The sequence below is a fragment of the Danio aesculapii genome, chromosome 17 (genome assembly GCF_903798145.1).
Source record: "Danio aesculapii chromosome 17, fDanAes4.1, whole genome shotgun sequence".
In the NCBI taxonomy this organism is placed as follows: domain Eukaryota; kingdom Metazoa; phylum Chordata; class Actinopteri; order Cypriniformes; family Danionidae; genus Danio; species Danio aesculapii.
Genome location: NC_079451.1, coordinates 22679248 through 22699925, shown reverse-complemented (window position 1 = coordinate 22699925; position 20678 = coordinate 22679248). Strand labels below are relative to the sequence as shown.

The 20678-nt window shown below is 35.2% G+C and overlaps 1 protein-coding gene across 3 annotated transcripts in view; it reads right to left on the bottom strand.

Annotated features, from left to right (window-relative positions):
- Positions 1-20678, bottom strand: part of esrrga (estrogen-related receptor gamma a) — a 114407-nt gene that overhangs the window by 25037 nt on the left and 68692 nt on the right. For 2 of the 3 annotated variants that reach the window (XM_056477162.1, XM_056477164.1), the window contains one exon: positions 19582-19764. In XM_056477162.1, the coding sequence (XP_056333137.1) occupies positions 19582-19764 (183 nt within the window). The remainder of the gene's footprint in view (positions 1-19581; positions 19765-20678) is intronic. The other variant, XM_056477163.1, reaches the window with a different exon arrangement.

Genomic DNA, 20678 nt, shown 5'->3' with positions numbered 1-20678 from the left:
GATTCATTTGTTTTCCCATGCTGATCGATAAAGCCTTTACGAGGCTGTATTGACAAACCCTATCTCATCTGGACGTTGTGGTAAAAAATAACACAAGAAAAAAATGATACATTCTTCTCCCAAACATGGAATAACTGCGATTACCGCAGCATATTATTTATATGCTTATCATTGGAGATTAAATTTGGGGGAAGAAAAAAACATCTAGATCTTTCTGATAGAGGCCTGACTGCATGGATTAATTTCATACTGGAGGATTAGCGTCTCTCTCAAACATGATCCGGCCAGACAAACAGAAGCAGAGGAATGTCCTGCATTTCCACAAACACTCGGCACGCAGACAGACAGGGAGTCTCGCGCTTAAAACGCGCCTTAATGCTTCCGAGACAAGACATTACCCCATTCCACGGCAATGAGCACCTTTTAATTTCTGCAAAAGCCACGGCTGAAAATCTTAATTAATTGTTCCATACTGCTTCAGGGTCATTATGCAATGTAATAAAGGCCGTGTAATTATGAAATTTTACAGCCATTACTGAGGCTGATAGCTCGTATTTCATCATCAGGCGGGCCGATGGCTTTCCGGGCGCACGGCTCCAAGTGATGGACTGCACACAGATCTATCAGGCCCAAACAATAAGCTGGCCAGGCTGGCGTAATAGCTACCCACAGATGAAGCAACAGATAAAGATAAACTATAAATCCGCAGCACAAACCCAAATGCTGTTTAGCGGCTGGCGTGAGCGAGTGTTGAAGCTGCATTTGATTACGCAGTTGGAAATAAGGCAGTGGTGCGTGTGAAGGAAGTAGTCGGGCGTTGGGAATTCGGAAATGTGTGTGTGTGGCAGAATGGACAGTTTATCATAACACATTTGAAGAATGAATGAGAATTCATGTCCAGTGTTGTTTTGGATTGAGTTGCACCATACATCGTTTCAGAATCGATATCGCAATAGTCACATTGCAGCATATATGACCAGCTGGATTATAGTTGAGTAGGTACAACAGATTACCATTTCAAAGTTTATCCATGTTATCAGTTTATCATTTGCATGTGTTTTTAAGACATGTGACTATTAAGTATTTCAAGACTTTAAAAGCACAATAAATTAGTGTGATAGTAGCTTTAAAAAAGATTATTTACATGTTCTGGGTCTGTGTTTGAATATAAGCTCTGGGTTTGAACTAGTGCTAGGAAAAATCTGATATTGCGATATTTTGTTTTGTTGCAATAGATATTGCAATATAAATATAATTTCACCCAACAGTAGTAGTAGTAATAATAATAATAATAATAATAATAATTCCTTACATTTATATAGCGCTTTTCTAAACACTCAAAGCGCTTTATACATTAAGGGGGAATTCTTCATCCACCACCATTGTGTAGCACATCCACCTAGATGACGTGACGATGCACACCACACACCAGCTGATTGGTTGAGAACAGACAGCGTGATGAAGCCAATTATGAAATGGGGATGGTTAGGAGGCCAGGATGGACAGAGACCAGTGGGAAAATTTGGTCAGGATGCTGGGATTAAACCCCTACTCTTTTTTGAAGGACATCCTGGGATTTTTTCATGACCACATAGAGTCGAGACATCGGTTTAACGTCTCATCCGAAAGATGGTGCTCACTGTGCAGTATAGAGTCCCCTTCACTATACTGGGGCGTTAGGACCCAGACAGACCACAGGTTGAGTGCCCCCTGCTGGCCTCACTAACACCACTCCCGGCAGCAACCTAGCTTTCCCATGTGGTCTCCGATCCAGGTACTAACCAGACACAGACCTGCTTAGCTTCAGGGGGCAACCATCAACTGATGATTTGAATTTGGAAAGATTTCACTTATTTAGATGGACTCGGATGATGAAGTATTCTATACGGTACATCTGCATAAAATATAGTACATTTAAAAGCATATAAACATGACAGAGCAAAATTAAAGTTAATAAACGATTTTCTGGAGAGTGAAACAGTATTTGTACAGAAATTGAACAATGAAATTTAAATTATAAAATTTAAAATTTTAATTTAATAAATTTAATTATTAAATTATTGCATGGATAATTAAAAAAAAACATGTTTAATAATATCTGTATCTTTTAATCTTTAGTAAATAATCTAATTGCGATGTGAATATTGCAGATACACACATTGCGATATCGATGCTAAAACGATCTATATTGCTCAGCCCTAGTTTGAATACTGTGAGACTCCTCAGAAAACCAAAGAAGTACTATTCACAGTGTTTCATTTGTATCTGTGCTCTATTTTATTTATCTATGACTGTAATTTGTTTATTGTATGTTGTGCAAACGCACTACCGTACAATATCCTAAGCAATCTAAAATTATGATTTCTCTCCAAATAGAGTGATTTACGTCTTCTGGTGAAATTGTATTTACCGTATGTTGCAAAGTATATTGCAGAAAAACTAAATATAACAATATATACAGTTAAAGTCATATTATTAAACCCCCTGAATTATTAGTCCCCCTGTTTATTTATTTTCACCAATTTCTGTTTAATGGAGAGAAGATTTTTTTAACACATTTCTAAACATAATAGTTTTAATAACCCATTTCTAATAACTGATTTATTTTATTTTTGCCGTGATGACAGTAAATAATATTTTACTAGATATTTTTCAAGACAAAAGAAAAAAAAATAATCAAAGGGGGTTTAATAATTCTGATTTCAACTGTATATATTTTTTCCAATATCGACTAGTCCTGGTTTTGGACCGCATTGACTTTCAATGTATGAAAAAAAATCTCATTTTGTTTTTTATAAATGAAGTAGAGGTTTTAATTGACATGGTAAGCGAATGATGCTGTGATTTTAAATCCTGTGTGAACTGTCTGTTTAACACACACACACAAAGAAATGAATATATAGAAAGGCAATCTGCACTTGCTAATCTGGACGTTTGGCTATTTCAGAACAGAGAGAATAACAGAGTAATGCATGAAAGCATCGATCATGATAAACACAAGGGCCTATTTGAGGAGGGCCACACATTATGTGCAAAATATGCAGAGAGGAAAGAATGAGGGGAAAAGGAATATGCTGATGCCAGTTTTGCGAGACACAATGGCTCTTCGGCCTTAGAAGTACAGAAGGGGTTCTGTGGAGGGAAACTCTCTATACCTGAGGGACTGCAACAAAAGAGGCAGAGAGGGAAATTCAGAAGAGGAAAAAAAAGGGAAGGGAGAACATTTTGGACACACTGAAGGTAGCAGATATTTAAATGCGAATTTACATTCAAATATGAAATATGGTGATGAGGAGGAGGACACTTAGATGTTGAGACGTCCATGCGTGAGAGTCTGTGAGAAAGGCTGTGCTGTATTTGAGCCAGTATTGCTTTTCAATCTCTTTGAATATGGACTGGCTAAAAACTCATTCAGGATGAGAACATGGGTCAGTGAAAAATGGAAAAGGAAACCATTTTTAAAAAAATATATGAGAAATAAATAAATAATAAAAAAATCTTTAGAAAGGTCATATATATACACAGTTAGGTCCATAAATATTTGGACATTGACACATTTCTAACATTTTTGGCTCTATACACCAACACAATGGATTTAAAATGAAACGAACAGACTGTTAGCTGCAGACTGTTAGCTTTAATTTGAGGGTATTACATCCAAATCAGGTAAAAGCTGTAGGAATTACAACAGTTTGTGCCTCTCACTTGTTAAGGGTCCAAAAGTAGTTGGACAGTTGGCTTCTAAGCTGTTCCATGGCCAGGTGTGTTATTCCCTCATTATTCAAATGCATTGTGTTGGTGTATAGAGCCAAAAATATTAGAATTGTGTTAATGTCTAAATATTTATGGACCTAACTGTTTTTATACATACAATTTTATTTAATACATAATAAAATAAATGTTTGTTATACTTAATATTTTTAAAATTTTCAAATAAAAACATGCTTTAAAAAAAAAAAAAAAAATAAAAATAAAAAAAAAAATAAATAAATAAAATAAAATAAAATAAAATAAAATAAAATAAAATAAAATAAAATAAAATAAAATAAAATAAAATAAAATAAAATAAAATAAAATAAAATAAATAAAATAAAATAAATAAAATAAAATAAAATAAAATAAAAGTGTCATGTCATAGACCTACTTATGCTGAGAGGTTTGTTCCCACTTCAGGTTTTCCATTAATCTACATATACGAAGCACTGTTCTGCTTTGCACCGTGTGAAGAGGACACTTTCTCCGTTGAAAATATGGCCAATCACTTTATTCATAAGCAACATACCGGGCATGACCATATACGGTCCGTGTCGCCTTGCCACCACATCGATAATAATTTACATCATGATTAGGCTGGCGTACAGGACCAAGGCAATATGTTGCACATCTTTGAGAGCTGCCTGTTTAACTCACAGCCTCATTGGAACGCTTATGTGCAAGCGAATAATTCCTCAGAGCCACCCGACAGCTCCAATTCAGTCCCATTTGATGGAGATGACGCCCCCCTGAACTGATATTTTGGGTTGCCTTCTTTATAGGAGGGTCGTTTCAAGGCTGTCTGTGAACTTTGCTTGAACCACCAGACCACCAAAAAAAAAAAAAAAAGAAAAGAAACAAAAGAAAAATATCGTAATAAGATGACAGGCCTGTTCTACCTCCCAGCAAATCTGCTTCTGGAGATGGGAGGATTGAAATAGAGTTTGGTTTGTATAATTACGTCCATCTATCTTTATATTCCACTAGCATATCACAAATTGAAAATACTAAAAATTGACTGTTCATTCTGATGGTTAATGATTGGCGTAGACGCGCCGATGATTTATTGGTTACTTACTGATGTGACACATTTGCATCTTATTAGATGGAGATTACTAGGAGGCCCTTTCAGATTGCAGGACGCGGCCCTTCACAAACTGCCTGATGGATTGATTTGATTTGCAAATGTAATCAAACTAATAAGAGGGAAAAATGAGCAATAATGCCTTGTTTTTTCAACGGGCAATCACACAGGGCCGCCCCCCGCTGGCTGTGGGACAGACGCAGGGCCTGATGGGTTGGGAAGAATGCAGTGCTGGTGAGAGGCCAGAAGGTTACTGTCACACATAGTCAGATCTCTTACAGCCTTTTTAAAGCAAATAAGTCTCTTATGAAGACTGACACACAAGAGGACAAATAGACACTGGCTTAATACATGGCTTTGTCAGCTGAAAACAAAAGCAAGTTGGAGTGCGAAGCATGATGCAAATCTGACTTCTGTCAGTTGCATTTCCAACAGGCTGAGACACATGTGTTTACATGTAAAGTGTGGTGTAGGACAGGAATTGTGTGGTCTTTCAGGTTGATAATCATTCCCTGTGCTGTGATGCATAGTTTATTATTAAAAAGGGGGATGAAAACAAGAACAGCTATATTCATTTCAAAATAGGAAATCAATGCTTGAATATGAAGAGCAATAATCACATTCATCAAGTGCTGCTAACATAATCAATTGCTATTTGATTATGTGTTTTCATTATCCTATTTTGATTATTTGATAGTATAATAATAAAAAAAACACTACATATTGTTACTCTAGTTTATTATTCTGTCTTAAAACATACAAGTCTGCCACCAAATTGCTTTTATTTATTATTAAATAATATTTATTTTGTCATGTGAATTTGTCTCATTGCTGAACAGAAAACATAGTCTGAAATTCTCTCAGTGCTAACCCATATACAAATCTAATTCATAGAAATATGTAGTTCATATTTGGATTTTACATATATAAATGTGTCATATACAGCATTTATTTTGATATACAGTTAAAGTCAGAATTATTAGCCCCCCTGCATTATTAGCCCCTGTTTATTTTTTCCCCATTTTCTGTTTAATGAGGAAGATATTTTCAACACATTTGTAAACATAATAGTTTTAATAACTCATTTCTAATACCTGATTTATTTTATCTTTGTCATGATGACAATAAATAATTTTTCAAAACAGTTCTATACAGATTAAAGAGACATTTAAAGGTTTAACTAGGTTAATTAGGTTAACTAGGCAAGTTAGGGTAATTAGCCAAGTTATTGTATTACGATTGTTTGTTCTGCAGACATTGAAAAAAATATATAGCTTAAAGGGGCGAATAATTTTAACCTTAAAATGTTTATTAAAAAAATAAAAACTGCTTTTATTCTAGCCAAAATAAAACAACTAAGACTTTCTCTAGAAGAAAAAATATTATAGAAAATACTGTGAAAATTTCCTTGCTCTGTTAAACATCCTTTGGCAAGTATTTAAAAAAAAAAAAAGAAAAAAAATCAAATGGGGGGCTAATAATTTTGACTTCACCTGTATATGGCAAACATGGCAGCTTTTGTTTAACCAGTGAAATTACAAATATGGCCATAAATGAAGAAATATATAAATTAAAGCTAATATATAGGAACATATATTAATATTTGTACTACATAACATTTGGATTACAATAGCTGAAACAAATCAATTATTTATAAGCAATATTTCAAAATATATATTGCATATATGACATACATTAGATTTACATTAGCCTTTATGTAAAAAAGAAGACAGAGGCGAAACGTACTGACACACAGAAAAAGACAATCTGTGTGTAATAGGGTAAAAGCAAACTTGGACAACATTCAGACACCTTAGTCAATAATGTCACAGGCTATAGACAGCACACATCAGTATGAAGATGAGCATCTCACTCAGCATTGTCTGCTGTCTATATTTTCTGAGCAAATCATGAGATAAAATGACCTTTAGCCTAACAATATGTAACACAAAAAAAAGAAAGCTGGTCATTTAGCCAACAATGATCCAGCTTTGGCCCTGTTTACACTTGTATTCAAATAAAATGTCTTGTTTTTTAATTGTAAATTTAGTATGACGGTTGAAAAAATGTAAAAGGAACAATGTTCTCTCACTAGTCCTGATTTTAACACAGACCCACAACATTAGGTGTAGTTTTGCAGCTATCAGATCAGAAATTAAAACTGCTGCTCTTTGTATTGCTTTCCACTGCCTTCTTTTGCATCCATGTGTCATTTTTTGAGATTATTCCACAATGTTATATGTGTAAATATTTCATTAAAAAACATGTTCATAATAAAATGTTTTAATATTCAGTTGAAGTTAGAATTATTAGCCCCCCTTTGTTTTTATTTTCTCTTTTAAATATTTGCCAAATGATGTTTAACAAAGCAAGGAAATTTTCACAGTATGTCTGATAATATTTTTTCTTCTGGAGAAAGTCTTATTTGTTTAATTTCGGCTAGAATAAAAGCAGTTTTTAATTTTTTAAAAACCATTTTAAGGTCAAAATAATTAGCCCCTTTAAGCTATTTTTTCCCTATAGTCTACAGAACAAACCATCATTATACAATAACTTGCCTAATTACCCTAAACTGCCTAGTTAACTTAATTAACATAGTTAAGCCTTTAAATGTCACTTTAAGCTGTATAGAATTGTTTTGAGAAATATCTAGTAAGATATTATTTACTGTCGTCATGGCAAAGATCAAATAAATCAGTTTCTAGAGATGAGTTGTTAAAACTATTATGTGTAGAAATGTGTTGAAAAAAAATCTTGTCTCCATTAAACAGAAATTGGTGAAAAAAATAAACAGGGGGGCTTATAATTCAGGTGGGCTAATAATTGTGACTTCAACTGTATTTTGTTAATAAACTAAAATAAAATGCTCCTTTTGTGTTCACATGTACATTTTGTGTGATTATTTCACAATATTATGTTGGGAAAATTTTAAATGAAAAACAAGTTCATATTAAAATGCTTTAATATATTTTGTTATTAAATTCAAATCAAATATTTCACAATATTATATTAAAATATCTGAAACATACATACACCTGCTCATAAATGCGCTCCTCAAATATATTAGGAAAGTGTGTTGCTTTTGTCCATTTTCAATCATTAACACCAAAGGCCAACAGGAAATCATCTAGATCAATCACCAAAAAGGCATCTTAATACACGACGCAAAACTGGCCATTGTTTTTAACGTCAGATTTGCACATTCATATCACTTCAAACTAATAATGAGAAATGCAATTGAAGACAGCTTGTGCTCCTGACCTCTGAACTATGTTAAAACAGCAATATAAAACCCACAATCTCTCTGACACACATTTTTCCCTATCTTTGCTCTGTCCATCCAGCCTTTTTCTCTGAGTGTCAGGCTTAATTTAGTGTGTCTCACTTTGCTGAATGTATCAGGAGTGAAACCCCTGCTAAAAGTGAAAATTTGATTTGCTAAAAGGAGCTTAGGGCATCTATTAATCAATATTTGCAGTGTGTCAGGCTGAGGGCGGTGACAGACAAGGCCTCATTTGGAGATTGGTTGGAGTGGGGATATGGGCTGGGGGGTGGGGGTGTCACCAATGGGTTTTCTCCTCTCATCCGGGGCAGCGGAGAGGAGGAGGAGGGTCCCAAAAATCACATCTGGGCCAAAACTGGCAGGCATCGGCGAGAAGGAATAAGGGAGCTTTACTCCAGTTTGAAGATAATTATGTTTACATATGATTAGCTCTTCCTCCAGTGGGTTCACGGAGCTAATGAGACAAAACTAGCAAGCGCGTTCTGTCAAAGTAAGTCTGGAGTGAGAAAGAGGGAGGGGCTAAGCTGAGAAAAAAGGCCAATGCTGTTTGCATGACTGTGTTTTCATGACACATCAATGGATTTTTCAATCTATAGAGACAAAGCTGGAGTTTTAAACGGGCAGTGTGAATTAAATGTGATTAGATAAGCAGACCACATACTGTGCAATGATATGAAAATACACTACAGTAAGTAATATTTTTCATATCTCCACAAATAGTAATAAATAAATAAAGCCAGAGCATGACTCTTTTTGTCAGTTGATCGAATGAATTGGAAAAGCACTGTCAAATTAGTTTAAAATAAATTATTTATTATTTAAATTATATAAAATTTGTGATTGTTTTTAGGTTTTGTTGATGTTGTTTTGGAGTTTTATGGCACTTCATTTGATCTCTTAAGGTAAACTATGCTTTAAAAAGGCTATTAAGACGACAACATCACAATATGACTTCATGCTTTCCCCCCAAAAATATTTCAATTATAGCTTTTGTTATAGCAGAAATGTCCTGCACTGTAACTACATAGCAAACTAAAAACAACAATAAATATTAACAATACTGTAAAATAATTAACAATATTAAAATATTTTTGGCAATATTTGTATTATTATTTGAATATCACTCAATAATTTCATGGTTTATTGTTTAATAATAATAATAATAATAATAATAATAATAATAATAATAATAATAATAATAATAATAATAATAATAATAATAATAATAATAATAATAACAAAAATAATAACAATAATAAAATTAACAATAATAATAACAACAACAATAATAATAATAATAATAATAACAACAAGAACAATAATAAAAATAACAATAATAATAATAATAATAATAATAATAATAATAATAATAATAATAATAATAACAATAATAACAATAATAAAATTAACAATAATAATAACAACAACAACAATAATAATAATAATAACAACAAGAACAATAATAAAAATAACAATAATAATAATAATAACAATAATAATAATAATAATAATAATAATAATAATAATAATAATAATAATAATAATAATAATAATATTTATTATTATTATTCATTTTCTTTTTGGCTTAGTCCCTTTGTTGATCAGGGGTCACCACAGCGGAATGGACTGCCAACTTATCCAGCATATGTTTTACGCAGCGAATGCTCTTCCAGCTGCAACCCAACATTGGGAAACACCCATACACTCTTTCATTCACACACATACACTACGGACAATTTAGTTTATTCAATTCACTTATACCACATGTCTTTGGACTGTGGGGGAAACCGGAGCATCCGGAGGAAACCCACACGAACACGGGAAGAATGCAAGGTGTAAAGTAATGCAAACTCCACACAGCAATGCCAACTGACCCAGCCAGGGCTCGAACCAGCGACCTTCTTGCTGTGAGACGATCACGCTACCCACTGCGCCATCGTGTCGCCATTATTATTATTATTATTATTATTAAAACTAATAACAGTGATATGTAATATGCCTCATTTCAGCACTGTTTTCCAACACCCCAAGTAATTGTAAGACCTCTATCTCCAGTATATTTTTCCATTCTTCAGATTAGACTCTGGGAAAGGGCTCATGGAGAAAGCCAACCTATGCTTCAGCTAAATCCCTCGCTCAGCTCCTGATTAAGACATCTCAGCAGCCTTTAGATTCCTGAGACAGAATCAAATACATAAGGCATAAAAACGAAAACAACCCACACATGTTGCTGCAGCCTTAGGGCAGTTGTGTGTGCTTTGCCAGGGTAACTTTAATTGCTATTGTTCGCATCCAGAACAGGCCACTAAGCCCATACACACAGGTCAACCAATAATGATGACACCTCAATCACGTCTGCCGAGTAAGCATCTCCTGATTTTTTTTTTCCTAACGAGGTTTCCGGGCGAATATGCTAATCCCACGGCGCGTCTGTCCAGCAAGCACGTAATCGTCTTATTATGCCCAGAGAAACCTGGCTGTGATATTTGAGTAGGAGTCTGGCTTCCATGACTCTCTCCTTCTCCTGAACCTATTACGGATGCACTGGCCCTGACAATTGAGAGAGCGAAAGAGAGGCCAGCAAGAAGGAAAGAGGGACAGGAAGGTGTAGAGAGGGAGAGATGGAGGTGGGAGGGAGGCAGAGGAATGAAGTGGAGTGTGGCAGTACCTCGGTATCTACATAAAAGAGATTAGAGTCGACAGGGTTCCATTTTACAGCTCAATCATATTGTGTTAGCACGCGCTTATCCGCGTGCCAGTGAAAATTGAAAGGGAAATAAAGAAAGAAAGAGAGAAAGTCTCTGAGATAGGACCAAGAATGGGAGAAGCCCTAGCAATTTCAGCCTGAATAAAGGGCCTGTAATAGTGAGGGTCCTGTCATGCTAAAAAGCCAGTGCCGGTCTGTGCACCGGCCATTCTTGTAGAGCACTCGTCAAGTCAAGTGCGACCACCCGCCATTGTGCGTCGCTGTGTTGCGATAAGACATGTCACAACCATATGACAGCACGTTTTCATTTATTTTTAGTCCTCCAAGCCGGTGTGAGGGACTCGAATTTTATTTATAGACTAAAGTTTTTTTTGGCTCCTGTCTTGTGTTATAAATGTTTACTCCTTCCTCTCCTGAAAAATACAGAAAGCTTTAATTTATTTTTATTCCTCCTGGAGTAACTAGAAGGAATTTAATTCTACAAATATACAAGCATTTAAAAAACAGTTCCTCACCCCACATTCAGCTAAAATAGGACTAAATTCAGCATGTTTTCAGGTATATCGATTCCTCCTTCCTGGCATGAGGATACTCAAATGGACAGATTTTGAATTTCCCGCCATTTTCTGCTACATTATTTTGTTTTATTTTACTTCTCTGCACTTTAAAACTGCAGATTTTTTGTTGTCACTTGTATCTGCCACATACATTTGATCAGATTAAATATAAACATAAAACTAAAGCCTAAAAAGAAAAGAAAAAGCGGAGCATGGGCAGTATCTAATGGTATATTCACACACTGAAGTGCAGGCTTTTCATTCCCGCCTTTTTTCCGCTACAAACATTAGCTTCTTCCTTACTGCCCCACAGACACAGCTTAAATGCTAAACTAAAATGAAAGCTTGAACACAACATGTTTTCACGTGTTTCGATTCCTCTCAGCCGGCTTGAGGAGGCTGTAATTCTATTTACAGATAAAAGGACAGGTTTTTCCTTTCCCGCCTTTTCTCCTCTACAAACATTTGCTCTTTTCTCTCTCCCCATGCAGCCTTAACGCTAAAATAAAATTACAGCCTGAATGCTTTAATCTCACAAATGAGATTCCTCACCATAATCCACATTATGTCATTTTCTGCTTTTTTCCCCCCTCCCGCCCTCGTATTGACTTAATATCACATTTCCAAATCCTTCTTTCCCTCTCCCACAATAAAGCCAGGCTTACAGAAGTGGGTGATGCCAAGGTTTTGTTCAGGCACTCTCTCTCGCTGTGTGTTTGTAAACCATATCGAATGTTTTCACGGCCTATACGAGCATGTAAATGATCAGAGGAGGGAGAAGGGGTGAAGCCTCCGCGCATTAAAAAAGCAATCAGAAAGGAGCGGCCGTGTCTGCGCCGCCGGCGGAGGGAGCTGCCGTCGAGGCGTCTTTAACTCCATTCCGCAAAACACAGACTGCTTCATTATCCGCCAGCTCTCCGCAGCGGCAGCTCCAGTAATACTGAGTGATGTTTAAATTAGTTTACAATTTGCCTGCTCCTCGCCTAGGACAGATCGTAAGCGAAGGCGCTCAGAAATGTCAGCGGCGCTCCTAACCACCGTAACAAATTGTTGCCCGTACGCTGCACACCTAATGACTTCAAATTAGCTTCTGTGCGAGAGGCTGACAGTTTGTTACGTCTGTTAGCAACATAGCCGCCGTATCATGAGCCATAAATTGGTTTGGGCTCTCGGGGAGAATGGAGGCCTTCATCAATTTGATTAAAAAAAATTACTGTACCATAGAAACCGCAGAGACAAACTAGTCAGAAAAGAGTCAAATGCGCGGTTAGAGGAGGTTAACAGAAGGCCATTTACACAGCCTGTCCACTTCATGTGTGTGTGTGTCGGTATGTTTTGAGTAAGAAGGAAAGTTCATATTGTATCTCTGACTTTTCTTGAGGAATTTTCATTGGGATACGGTGGCAATCGGAGTGCAAGGAGCTGGAGGAGATGAGAGCCGCAGGAATACCTGCTCTGGAGATGAGGGGGCTTCTTCCTCTTCAAACACATACAGAATTGCCTGCCGAGGTCTAATCATACAATCATCTCTCTTCTGCTGAGCAATCGTTCATAGAATGTGAACTCTGACGTCAAACGCACACTGACAATCCAGAGACTCCTCTGTTTGCTTTCTGAACAGACACAGCCTACAAAATGAACTAACATATATGAACACTGAGCAGAAAAGCTATGAATGTGCAAATGCATACACACAGAGAGTGCCAGGAGTTCACGTACAGCCTGAGATTTAACAGATACTTCTTGGCCTGAAAAATAAATGGCAGGAAAAGTCATACATTCTGTTACTCTTGTTGTACTGAATTGTGCTATAAAATAATGTTGGTCGAAAAATTTCTAGCCTGTTTATTAAATTATTAAGCAAAAATATTGTGCCATAAGACTACATTCAAGAGTTCACACTTAGCTGATGATTGATAATAAAGCGTGTTTGGCATGCTGTCCAGGAAGAGAGCCCTGAGCTTTTGAGATCCTCGAGCCCGGGGCTCCCTCCCGTTTGCAGGGCGAGAGGGGAGTTTGAGCTCAGGTGGATCTCGATGACCTCCCCCAACTTATTTCTGGCTAATGACAGATATAGGATGGCTACACTTGCTAAGAGCTTGGCTATGGTATCAAGTTGTTACATTCAATTTATATAGGTGGTGTGTTTTGGACTGTGGGAGGAAACCAGACAACCCTAAGAAAAACCCACGGCGAGCATCACAAGATTGAGCAAACTGAAATGTCACAGAAATGCCAACTGGTTTAGCAGGGACTTTAACCAAAGACATTCTTGCTGTCAGGCAACAGTGCTAATCACTGGGCCGCCGTGTCGCCCATTTGGAAGATACTATTTATAGTAAGTTAGGGATTATCTGATTGGGGAATCAATGGTGAGCTGATGTGGGACCAGCATTGATCAATCAGAAGCACGTGATCCTCCCGAAATTAGTTCATAAATAAATTTCACTTAACACTGAGATAATACAGATGAAATACAAAAAAAATTGCAGGTTGTTCAAACTACTTGTTTAAAATAAGCTGATTAAACATAATGTCTTTTACAAGACAACTTAATTGTTTTATGTTCAATCCCCTTCAATTTGTAAAAACAAATAAGTTAACTTAATCAATTTGTGTTGAGACATCATGAAGGAATTGTGTGGAACCCAGCATTTTTTACCGTGTAGGTTGCGAGTGTGTTGAGAATTTATATAAAATATCTTTAAATTTAGATTTATTTTTACATTTTAAAGCTTTTCTGTAATTATTAATACAATATATACAACTTTTTAAGTTTTGTCACCTAATCAGATCTTGTTTTTTGTTTGTTTAAATTGATCTGGCTAACAAGAACAGTTTACAAAATATTTTTTTAATGTTTTAATTAATATAATATAATATAATATAATATAATATAATATAATATAATATAATATAATATAATATAATATAATATAATATAATATAATATAATATAATATAATATAATATAATATAATAATCATCATACTATGCCACACTGGAGTATGCAGTCTGCTATCCTACACTATACACATAAATGTGCCACATTCCAGTAGCTCCAGCGGTGTAGCTTCCTGCACACAGGGAAAATCCCATTAAATCCACAGGGCAAGTCTGGGTCAATCTGGCATGGAGCAGCAGAAATAACCTCCCAATCCTGCATCTCGTGCCTGGCAGGAAATTGGCACTCTGATGAGCTTTAAGCCCATTTTATGGCTTGTGTGGCACTATTGCCCTGGGCCAGTATTAGCGCGGCCATATCTACAGCACGAGAGGAACTACAACACAACTTACAGTGCAGCAAATAAAAGTGTTATGGTTATAAATCTGGATTCTTTTTTTTTTTGTAAAAGTAGATTATTGCATTTCATCAAGTAAGCTGGGTTTGTGAGTATGTCCGTAAAACTACAACCATTTCCCTTCTGTTAACCACTCTTACTGTTGTCTATTTGACAGATTTTTTTTCCCTTCTATTTTTACCTATGGGAAGAAGTCATATCTACAGCACAAAAGGAATTACTAACTACAGACTGTTATTATTAAGTTGGGATTATTTTATTTAGTAAAAGTGGATTAATAAGTCTTAAAAATTAATCTTTGCTTGTACTACTTGTATGTTCATACAGTATGTCATAAAATGACCACTACATCTCTTCCTGTATAATTTCTATGTTAGACACTTACTATTGTCTGCATCTGAGCGCTGTTTTTCTCTTTCTCTCAATTTTTATTTATTTTTTTCTTTCACAACGAAGAGGCCCATCACTGTCATCACTGAGTTTATGAATGTGCAACTGCAAACACAGAGACATTTCTTAAAGGTCAAGAATTTCTAAAGTTCTTGGCCTGAAAAATTCAAACATTTTGTTATTCTTATGCCCATTCACACCAAGCACATAAAATTGTAAATATAAAAATAATGAAAAAGATGTTTGTGTTCACAAAATCTGTTTATTTTTAGTTCATTCTTTTCGTTAGGCATTACACAATTAATGCCAGCAGTGTGCTACTAGTGCATCTTTACTAAAAAAAAAAAAGTATTAATCTAATAAATAAAATTTAGGAATTGTAGCCTGTGTAGTGAAATAAAACAATTTTTTATACTTCAATTTGCTAGCCTGGTTTGTATTTTTAAAAAATACTTCCATACATCTTTATCGTTCTTTCCCAAGCTATTTTTTTCTAGATGGTCATTATCTCTTAACAATTTATGAAAACAGAGCTTAACATCAAGAAGTGCTTCTCCACAATGTCGCCTGTAGCTTTAAATTCTTTAAATTCCGATTGGCTGTAAGTGGTCGGAACTCTGCTGTTGTTTTACATTTAGAACATATTTTGGGCCTAAAAGGTGCAGTATGTTAGTTTGACACCCAGTGGTTGAACTAGGTATTGCACTCCTGGATTAATACAAACGCAAGCGTAGGTTGCCAGATTGAGGAAAGGAGTGAGTGATTTAAACCGTGTTCTAAATAAAACCAACCTGATAAAAGGAATATTTTCCATATTAAAATAATATTTTCCATGTTTTGTCCTAACCAACACCTCAGATTGAATTATATTAGAAGCAGATTCAATTTTTTGCAGCTGTACAACAGAAAATTGACAATGACCACTTCAGGTGCACCTCATGTGCTTTATTCAGTGTTAAATGCTAACAATGTGAGTTTGAATGCCATTGTACGTGACATTTATTGCCATTCTACTGAAAGCAGCAGCAGATGGTTTACCCCAGATCTTGAAAATAAAACAAACCGTTTGAAATTGAACTTTTGAACTAAACACATATCAGTGTTTCAGCATGTACATTTAATAATGTTAAAGAGGGTTAAAATGTTTTAAATAGAATATAAACCTTACCATTTGTGAGGGAGTGCATATTCTGTGCTTCTGAATGGCTGTATTCAAATTTATGTTGTGTTTCGTCTGGTAAAAACAGCCAAATTACTCATCATTGCGTATCTCATATCATAGCGTGTTTTTAGGACACACAGTTAATATAACCTGCTCACCTGTTTACGTTCAAACTTTTATTTCATTTGCTAAATAATAACCTAATGCGGAACTCTGAATCTGCATCTCATTTTGGAGGCTGCTACTGTCCACCGGAGGTCACATTTCAGTCACGGACACATGCTTTTCTGAATAAATGAATGAAATACGTGGGTTTCCCCAAAGACAACCCGCAGTGCTGAAATATAATTACCTAAACTGGCATTAGGCAGTTTAAAATTACCAAAACAAAGACACGTTCTGGCACGGAAAACACAAAGCAGATTATTTGACTTCAGCACTGTTTTTCAGATAAACAAGTATGCTCACTTGGCATGTTTCTTAAGTATCTGCAAATACACTTTGGTATTTTTATGCTTTGGAAGACTCTAAAAAATTACATACAGCACCTTCAATCTTTATCGTTATCTTTATAGTTATCGTGTGTGGTGTGAACAGGCCTTTTTTTTTTTACTTCACTGTGCTTTAACACACCGAGTGCCTGAAATCTCTCACCTACCAATGAACTGAAAATACACAAGTCATTAATATTTAGTACCTTTTTTTAATGTCTCAATTATACCATACTTGGTTAACCACTCTTTCTATTGTCTGATTTGAGCACTCTCTTTCTTTTAACCTCATTTTCTCTCTCCACAGTCGGTCACCTATGGGAAGCTCTTTTCAAACAATGAGGGCTGAAGTGGGCCGCCACTGTCTGTGACCAGGGCCTTCGCAGATTAAATGCAAAAGAAGGGCTTTGTTAAGCAGATTACTGGAAACTCCTCATTCTGTCTTGTGGAGACGGGCAATAAGTCGTCTCAATCATGGTCAGTCATGCCATTATCGTTCATGGCTAATGTCAGGAATCCTTTCAGCAGAGCTTGCTGGTTGGCTGAAACAGCAGGAGAAAAGGCCTCCCTCCACTGCTGAGGATATCAGGCTGTACTGAGGAAAGAATTAAGCTAAAACTAAACAAATTGATCCTTGGTTGCTGTCAGCGAGAAGGGAAAAATGCTGAGCTAAGCAATGTGTCACTGGCAGCCAGGTGATGGCAAATGTCCTTGATTGACAAGGGACAGCTTTGCTTAGAGTTCAGGATCTTGTTTTGTACATGCTGAAAACAGCAATTACTCAAACATCTGGACTGCAGATAATATCCTTTTAAAGAGGAAAGCGTACTTTATTATGCTTTTTAAATATAGGATAGAAGCTATTTGTTCTGGAATGAACAGACCTACGGCCTCTTTCAGTAAGGAGGTTCAACCAACTCAGGGTTTAAACTTGAACTCTGAGTTGACTTACTGAGAGATTAAAAACTCAGAGTTTTCGGTTTCAGAACAGCTGATTTGACTTAGGTCAAGCAAGTCTGAGTAGAATAAAGCTGCATTCACACTTTTCTTCCCATAGACTTCCATTCATACGCACACGAATGGGTCAGCCCGGAAACACAAGCTCACGCAGCAAGTTTAGCAGTTCGCTGCTTTGCAAAGTTCAAGCTTGGTGAACTCTGATCTGCAAAATCGCATCACCTGTGAAACCAATCAAAGATCAAAAAATGACCTCTTGCACAGAAATTTTATATATGGACCAATTGCTTACTTTTTTAAATGTCTAATTATTTTGTTTAATCCTGCCCCTTTTTGCAGTGCCGTACAACACAATTTTGCATGCTCAAACTCTAGTGTGACCGAAGCATAATTCAGAGTTAAGCACGCACAGCGCAACTATTAAAGGGTACTAACAATCGAGCACAGATATTAAGAGTCACCATGGCAACATCTAAAAAACAAGAGATCAGCATTTTTTTCTCCAGCTGAACTTATAAGATATAGCAAAGCAACAAAACAAAAAAAAAGCCAAACCATTGCATCGGCGAAACAGAGACAGTTAGCGTGGGAAAACATAGCTGCTCAAGTTAATCCATAAGTTTACATTTTGTATTTAAATATTTAAGTATAATTATTAAAAAAATAAGAAATGATGTTTATAGACTTTTCACTTGAAAAAGTGGGGAATTGGCCATAATTTTGAAGTTATTTCAGATGTAATTGCATTAAATTAAATAAAATAGGATACAATAAATTTGACAAAACAAGAATGCATCTAACCTTAACTCAATGTTCAGTGGAAGTGTTTAATTTAAGATTCCCACTTCTACACACGTTGATCAGTTTAAGATAACATTTCTAAAACTGAGTTATTAAAATATTTAAAAGTGCACTTGTTTGTCTGCCTTTTTTATTGATCAAGTGGTAAAGGTTGATATGACATTTAGAATGTAAGCAGTACCAAAAATAATTTTTTGAACGAGTAATAATCCCATTAATCTAGTAACAGTATATGTCACTGTCGAAGGTCAGTGAATTTAAGCTAATTATTATTATTTTTTTGCTGTAATATCAAAGGCAAAACTTAAAACTATGGTATTAAATCTAATTGTAATTTTCCCAAAAAAGGACAAGCCATTCTCGGAACTGTGTTCTTTGTGTGACTGAAATAAATAAACTCACAGAAACTTTAGAGAATAAAAACTGCTCCTGACCAGGTTAGGTTCACAGAGTAAGTTATCACAATAACTCTGAGTAAAAATTACCTCTCTTAAAAACAGGCTTGACTTATCCTGCTTTCTCGAGTTTGCCAAACCTGCCATTTTGAAACTGAAAGCCCAGTGTTTTTCTCATTTCAGGGTTAACATACTCTGAGTTTTCACTTAACCTCCTTTCTGAAACGGGGCCCAGAAGAGTATGAAATAATATATAGTATAAAATGGTATAAATATTATAGAAAAATCCCCACACTGCAGTTGTTATTGCAATATAACAATAATCTTCACATACTCTATATCTAAATATTAGTTATATGATAATTAAAGCACTTTTTATTTTCATTTTTTTATATTTAAAAGAAATAATTTAAATAAATGACCTGATTTTAACTTTTTGACTAAACTGTAAAGTTTGTAAGCGGCATATAATAATATAATTTGCTATTTTTAATCTATACTATAAACACACAAAATTTAAATAAAATAATTAGCTTCTAAACACATTGCAAAAGCAGTGCTAAATTCCAAATACAGGTAAAACACCAGCAAATAAATAAATAAATAAATAAATAAATAAGCATTTATACTGAATGTGTTATCCAATCCACACTATACTCTGGGAGCTGGTCTGTATTTGTATCTTTGCTCATGTCCTACCTGGGATATGCTTGGCCCAGCCTATGTTGACCACCAGCTCTCGGTCTGCCAGGTCGCAGAGCGTGGTCAGGGCTTTGATGTCGCTGTCGGGCACCGTCGGGTCAGGCATGGCATAGATCTTCTCAGGCTCCGCCACCAGCAAGTGAGACACAATCTTGTTATCTGCAAGGCAGCCAAAGGGGACTGTATTTGAACACCGAGGGGAGAACAAAGAAACAGATTGGGATTATACCAGCAAGGTCATGTAGTGTTTGCTTCAGCAGCAAAAAAAGCAATCAGATAACATGAAATATTGGCAGAGTTGTGTTCTTTGGACAAAAAAAAAATGATGTTTGTGAGTTGAAAATGCAGTTTTTTGGTCAAGAATGAATGCCTGGTGTCATTTATAATTGAAAATAAAACCTTGGTTTCTAGGGCATTTGGTTAGTAGAGGGTTTTATGCTGTCAAGCTGTGGTTTTCAACCAGTTCTGCTTTAAAAACAAGATGGGTGATTTTGTAAGCTGTTCTGTTAGCCAGATTAAAGGTTTAATTACTTTTAGATTATATATGAAGAATTAAAAATAAATTAATAATACAAAAAGATTTACAAATATTCAATAAATATTTACTATTAAGAATTACAGAAAAGCATAGTTTAGAAAAGTACTAAAAAAAGAATTTAATCTAAAATTAATCAAATAAATAAAATTACAAAAACTAAAATACAATTATTAGAAATAAAAAATAAAATAAAATAAAATAAAATAAAATAAAATAAAATAAAATTAAATTAAATAAAAATTAAATTAAATTAAATGAAAATAAATGAAATTAAAATAAAGATTCTCGCAACACACTCTCAAGCTACTTTTGTATTGCAATCTATCTGCCTGGTTGAAAACAACTGCTTTCAAAACAAAGATGAAAAAAAATCTAATCCATCTGCTTTCTCATAGTGAATAACTCTGAATTGTGCACATCCAGATTAGCGTTAGAGTATTTCTGTCAATCTAATGAGAGAAAGGACACACATTTCAGATCGGATTGCGTCGGTGAGGGAGATTGGAAGAGGTAATTAGCGACACCCTTACAGTTAAATGAAATTCATTTGCTGTTT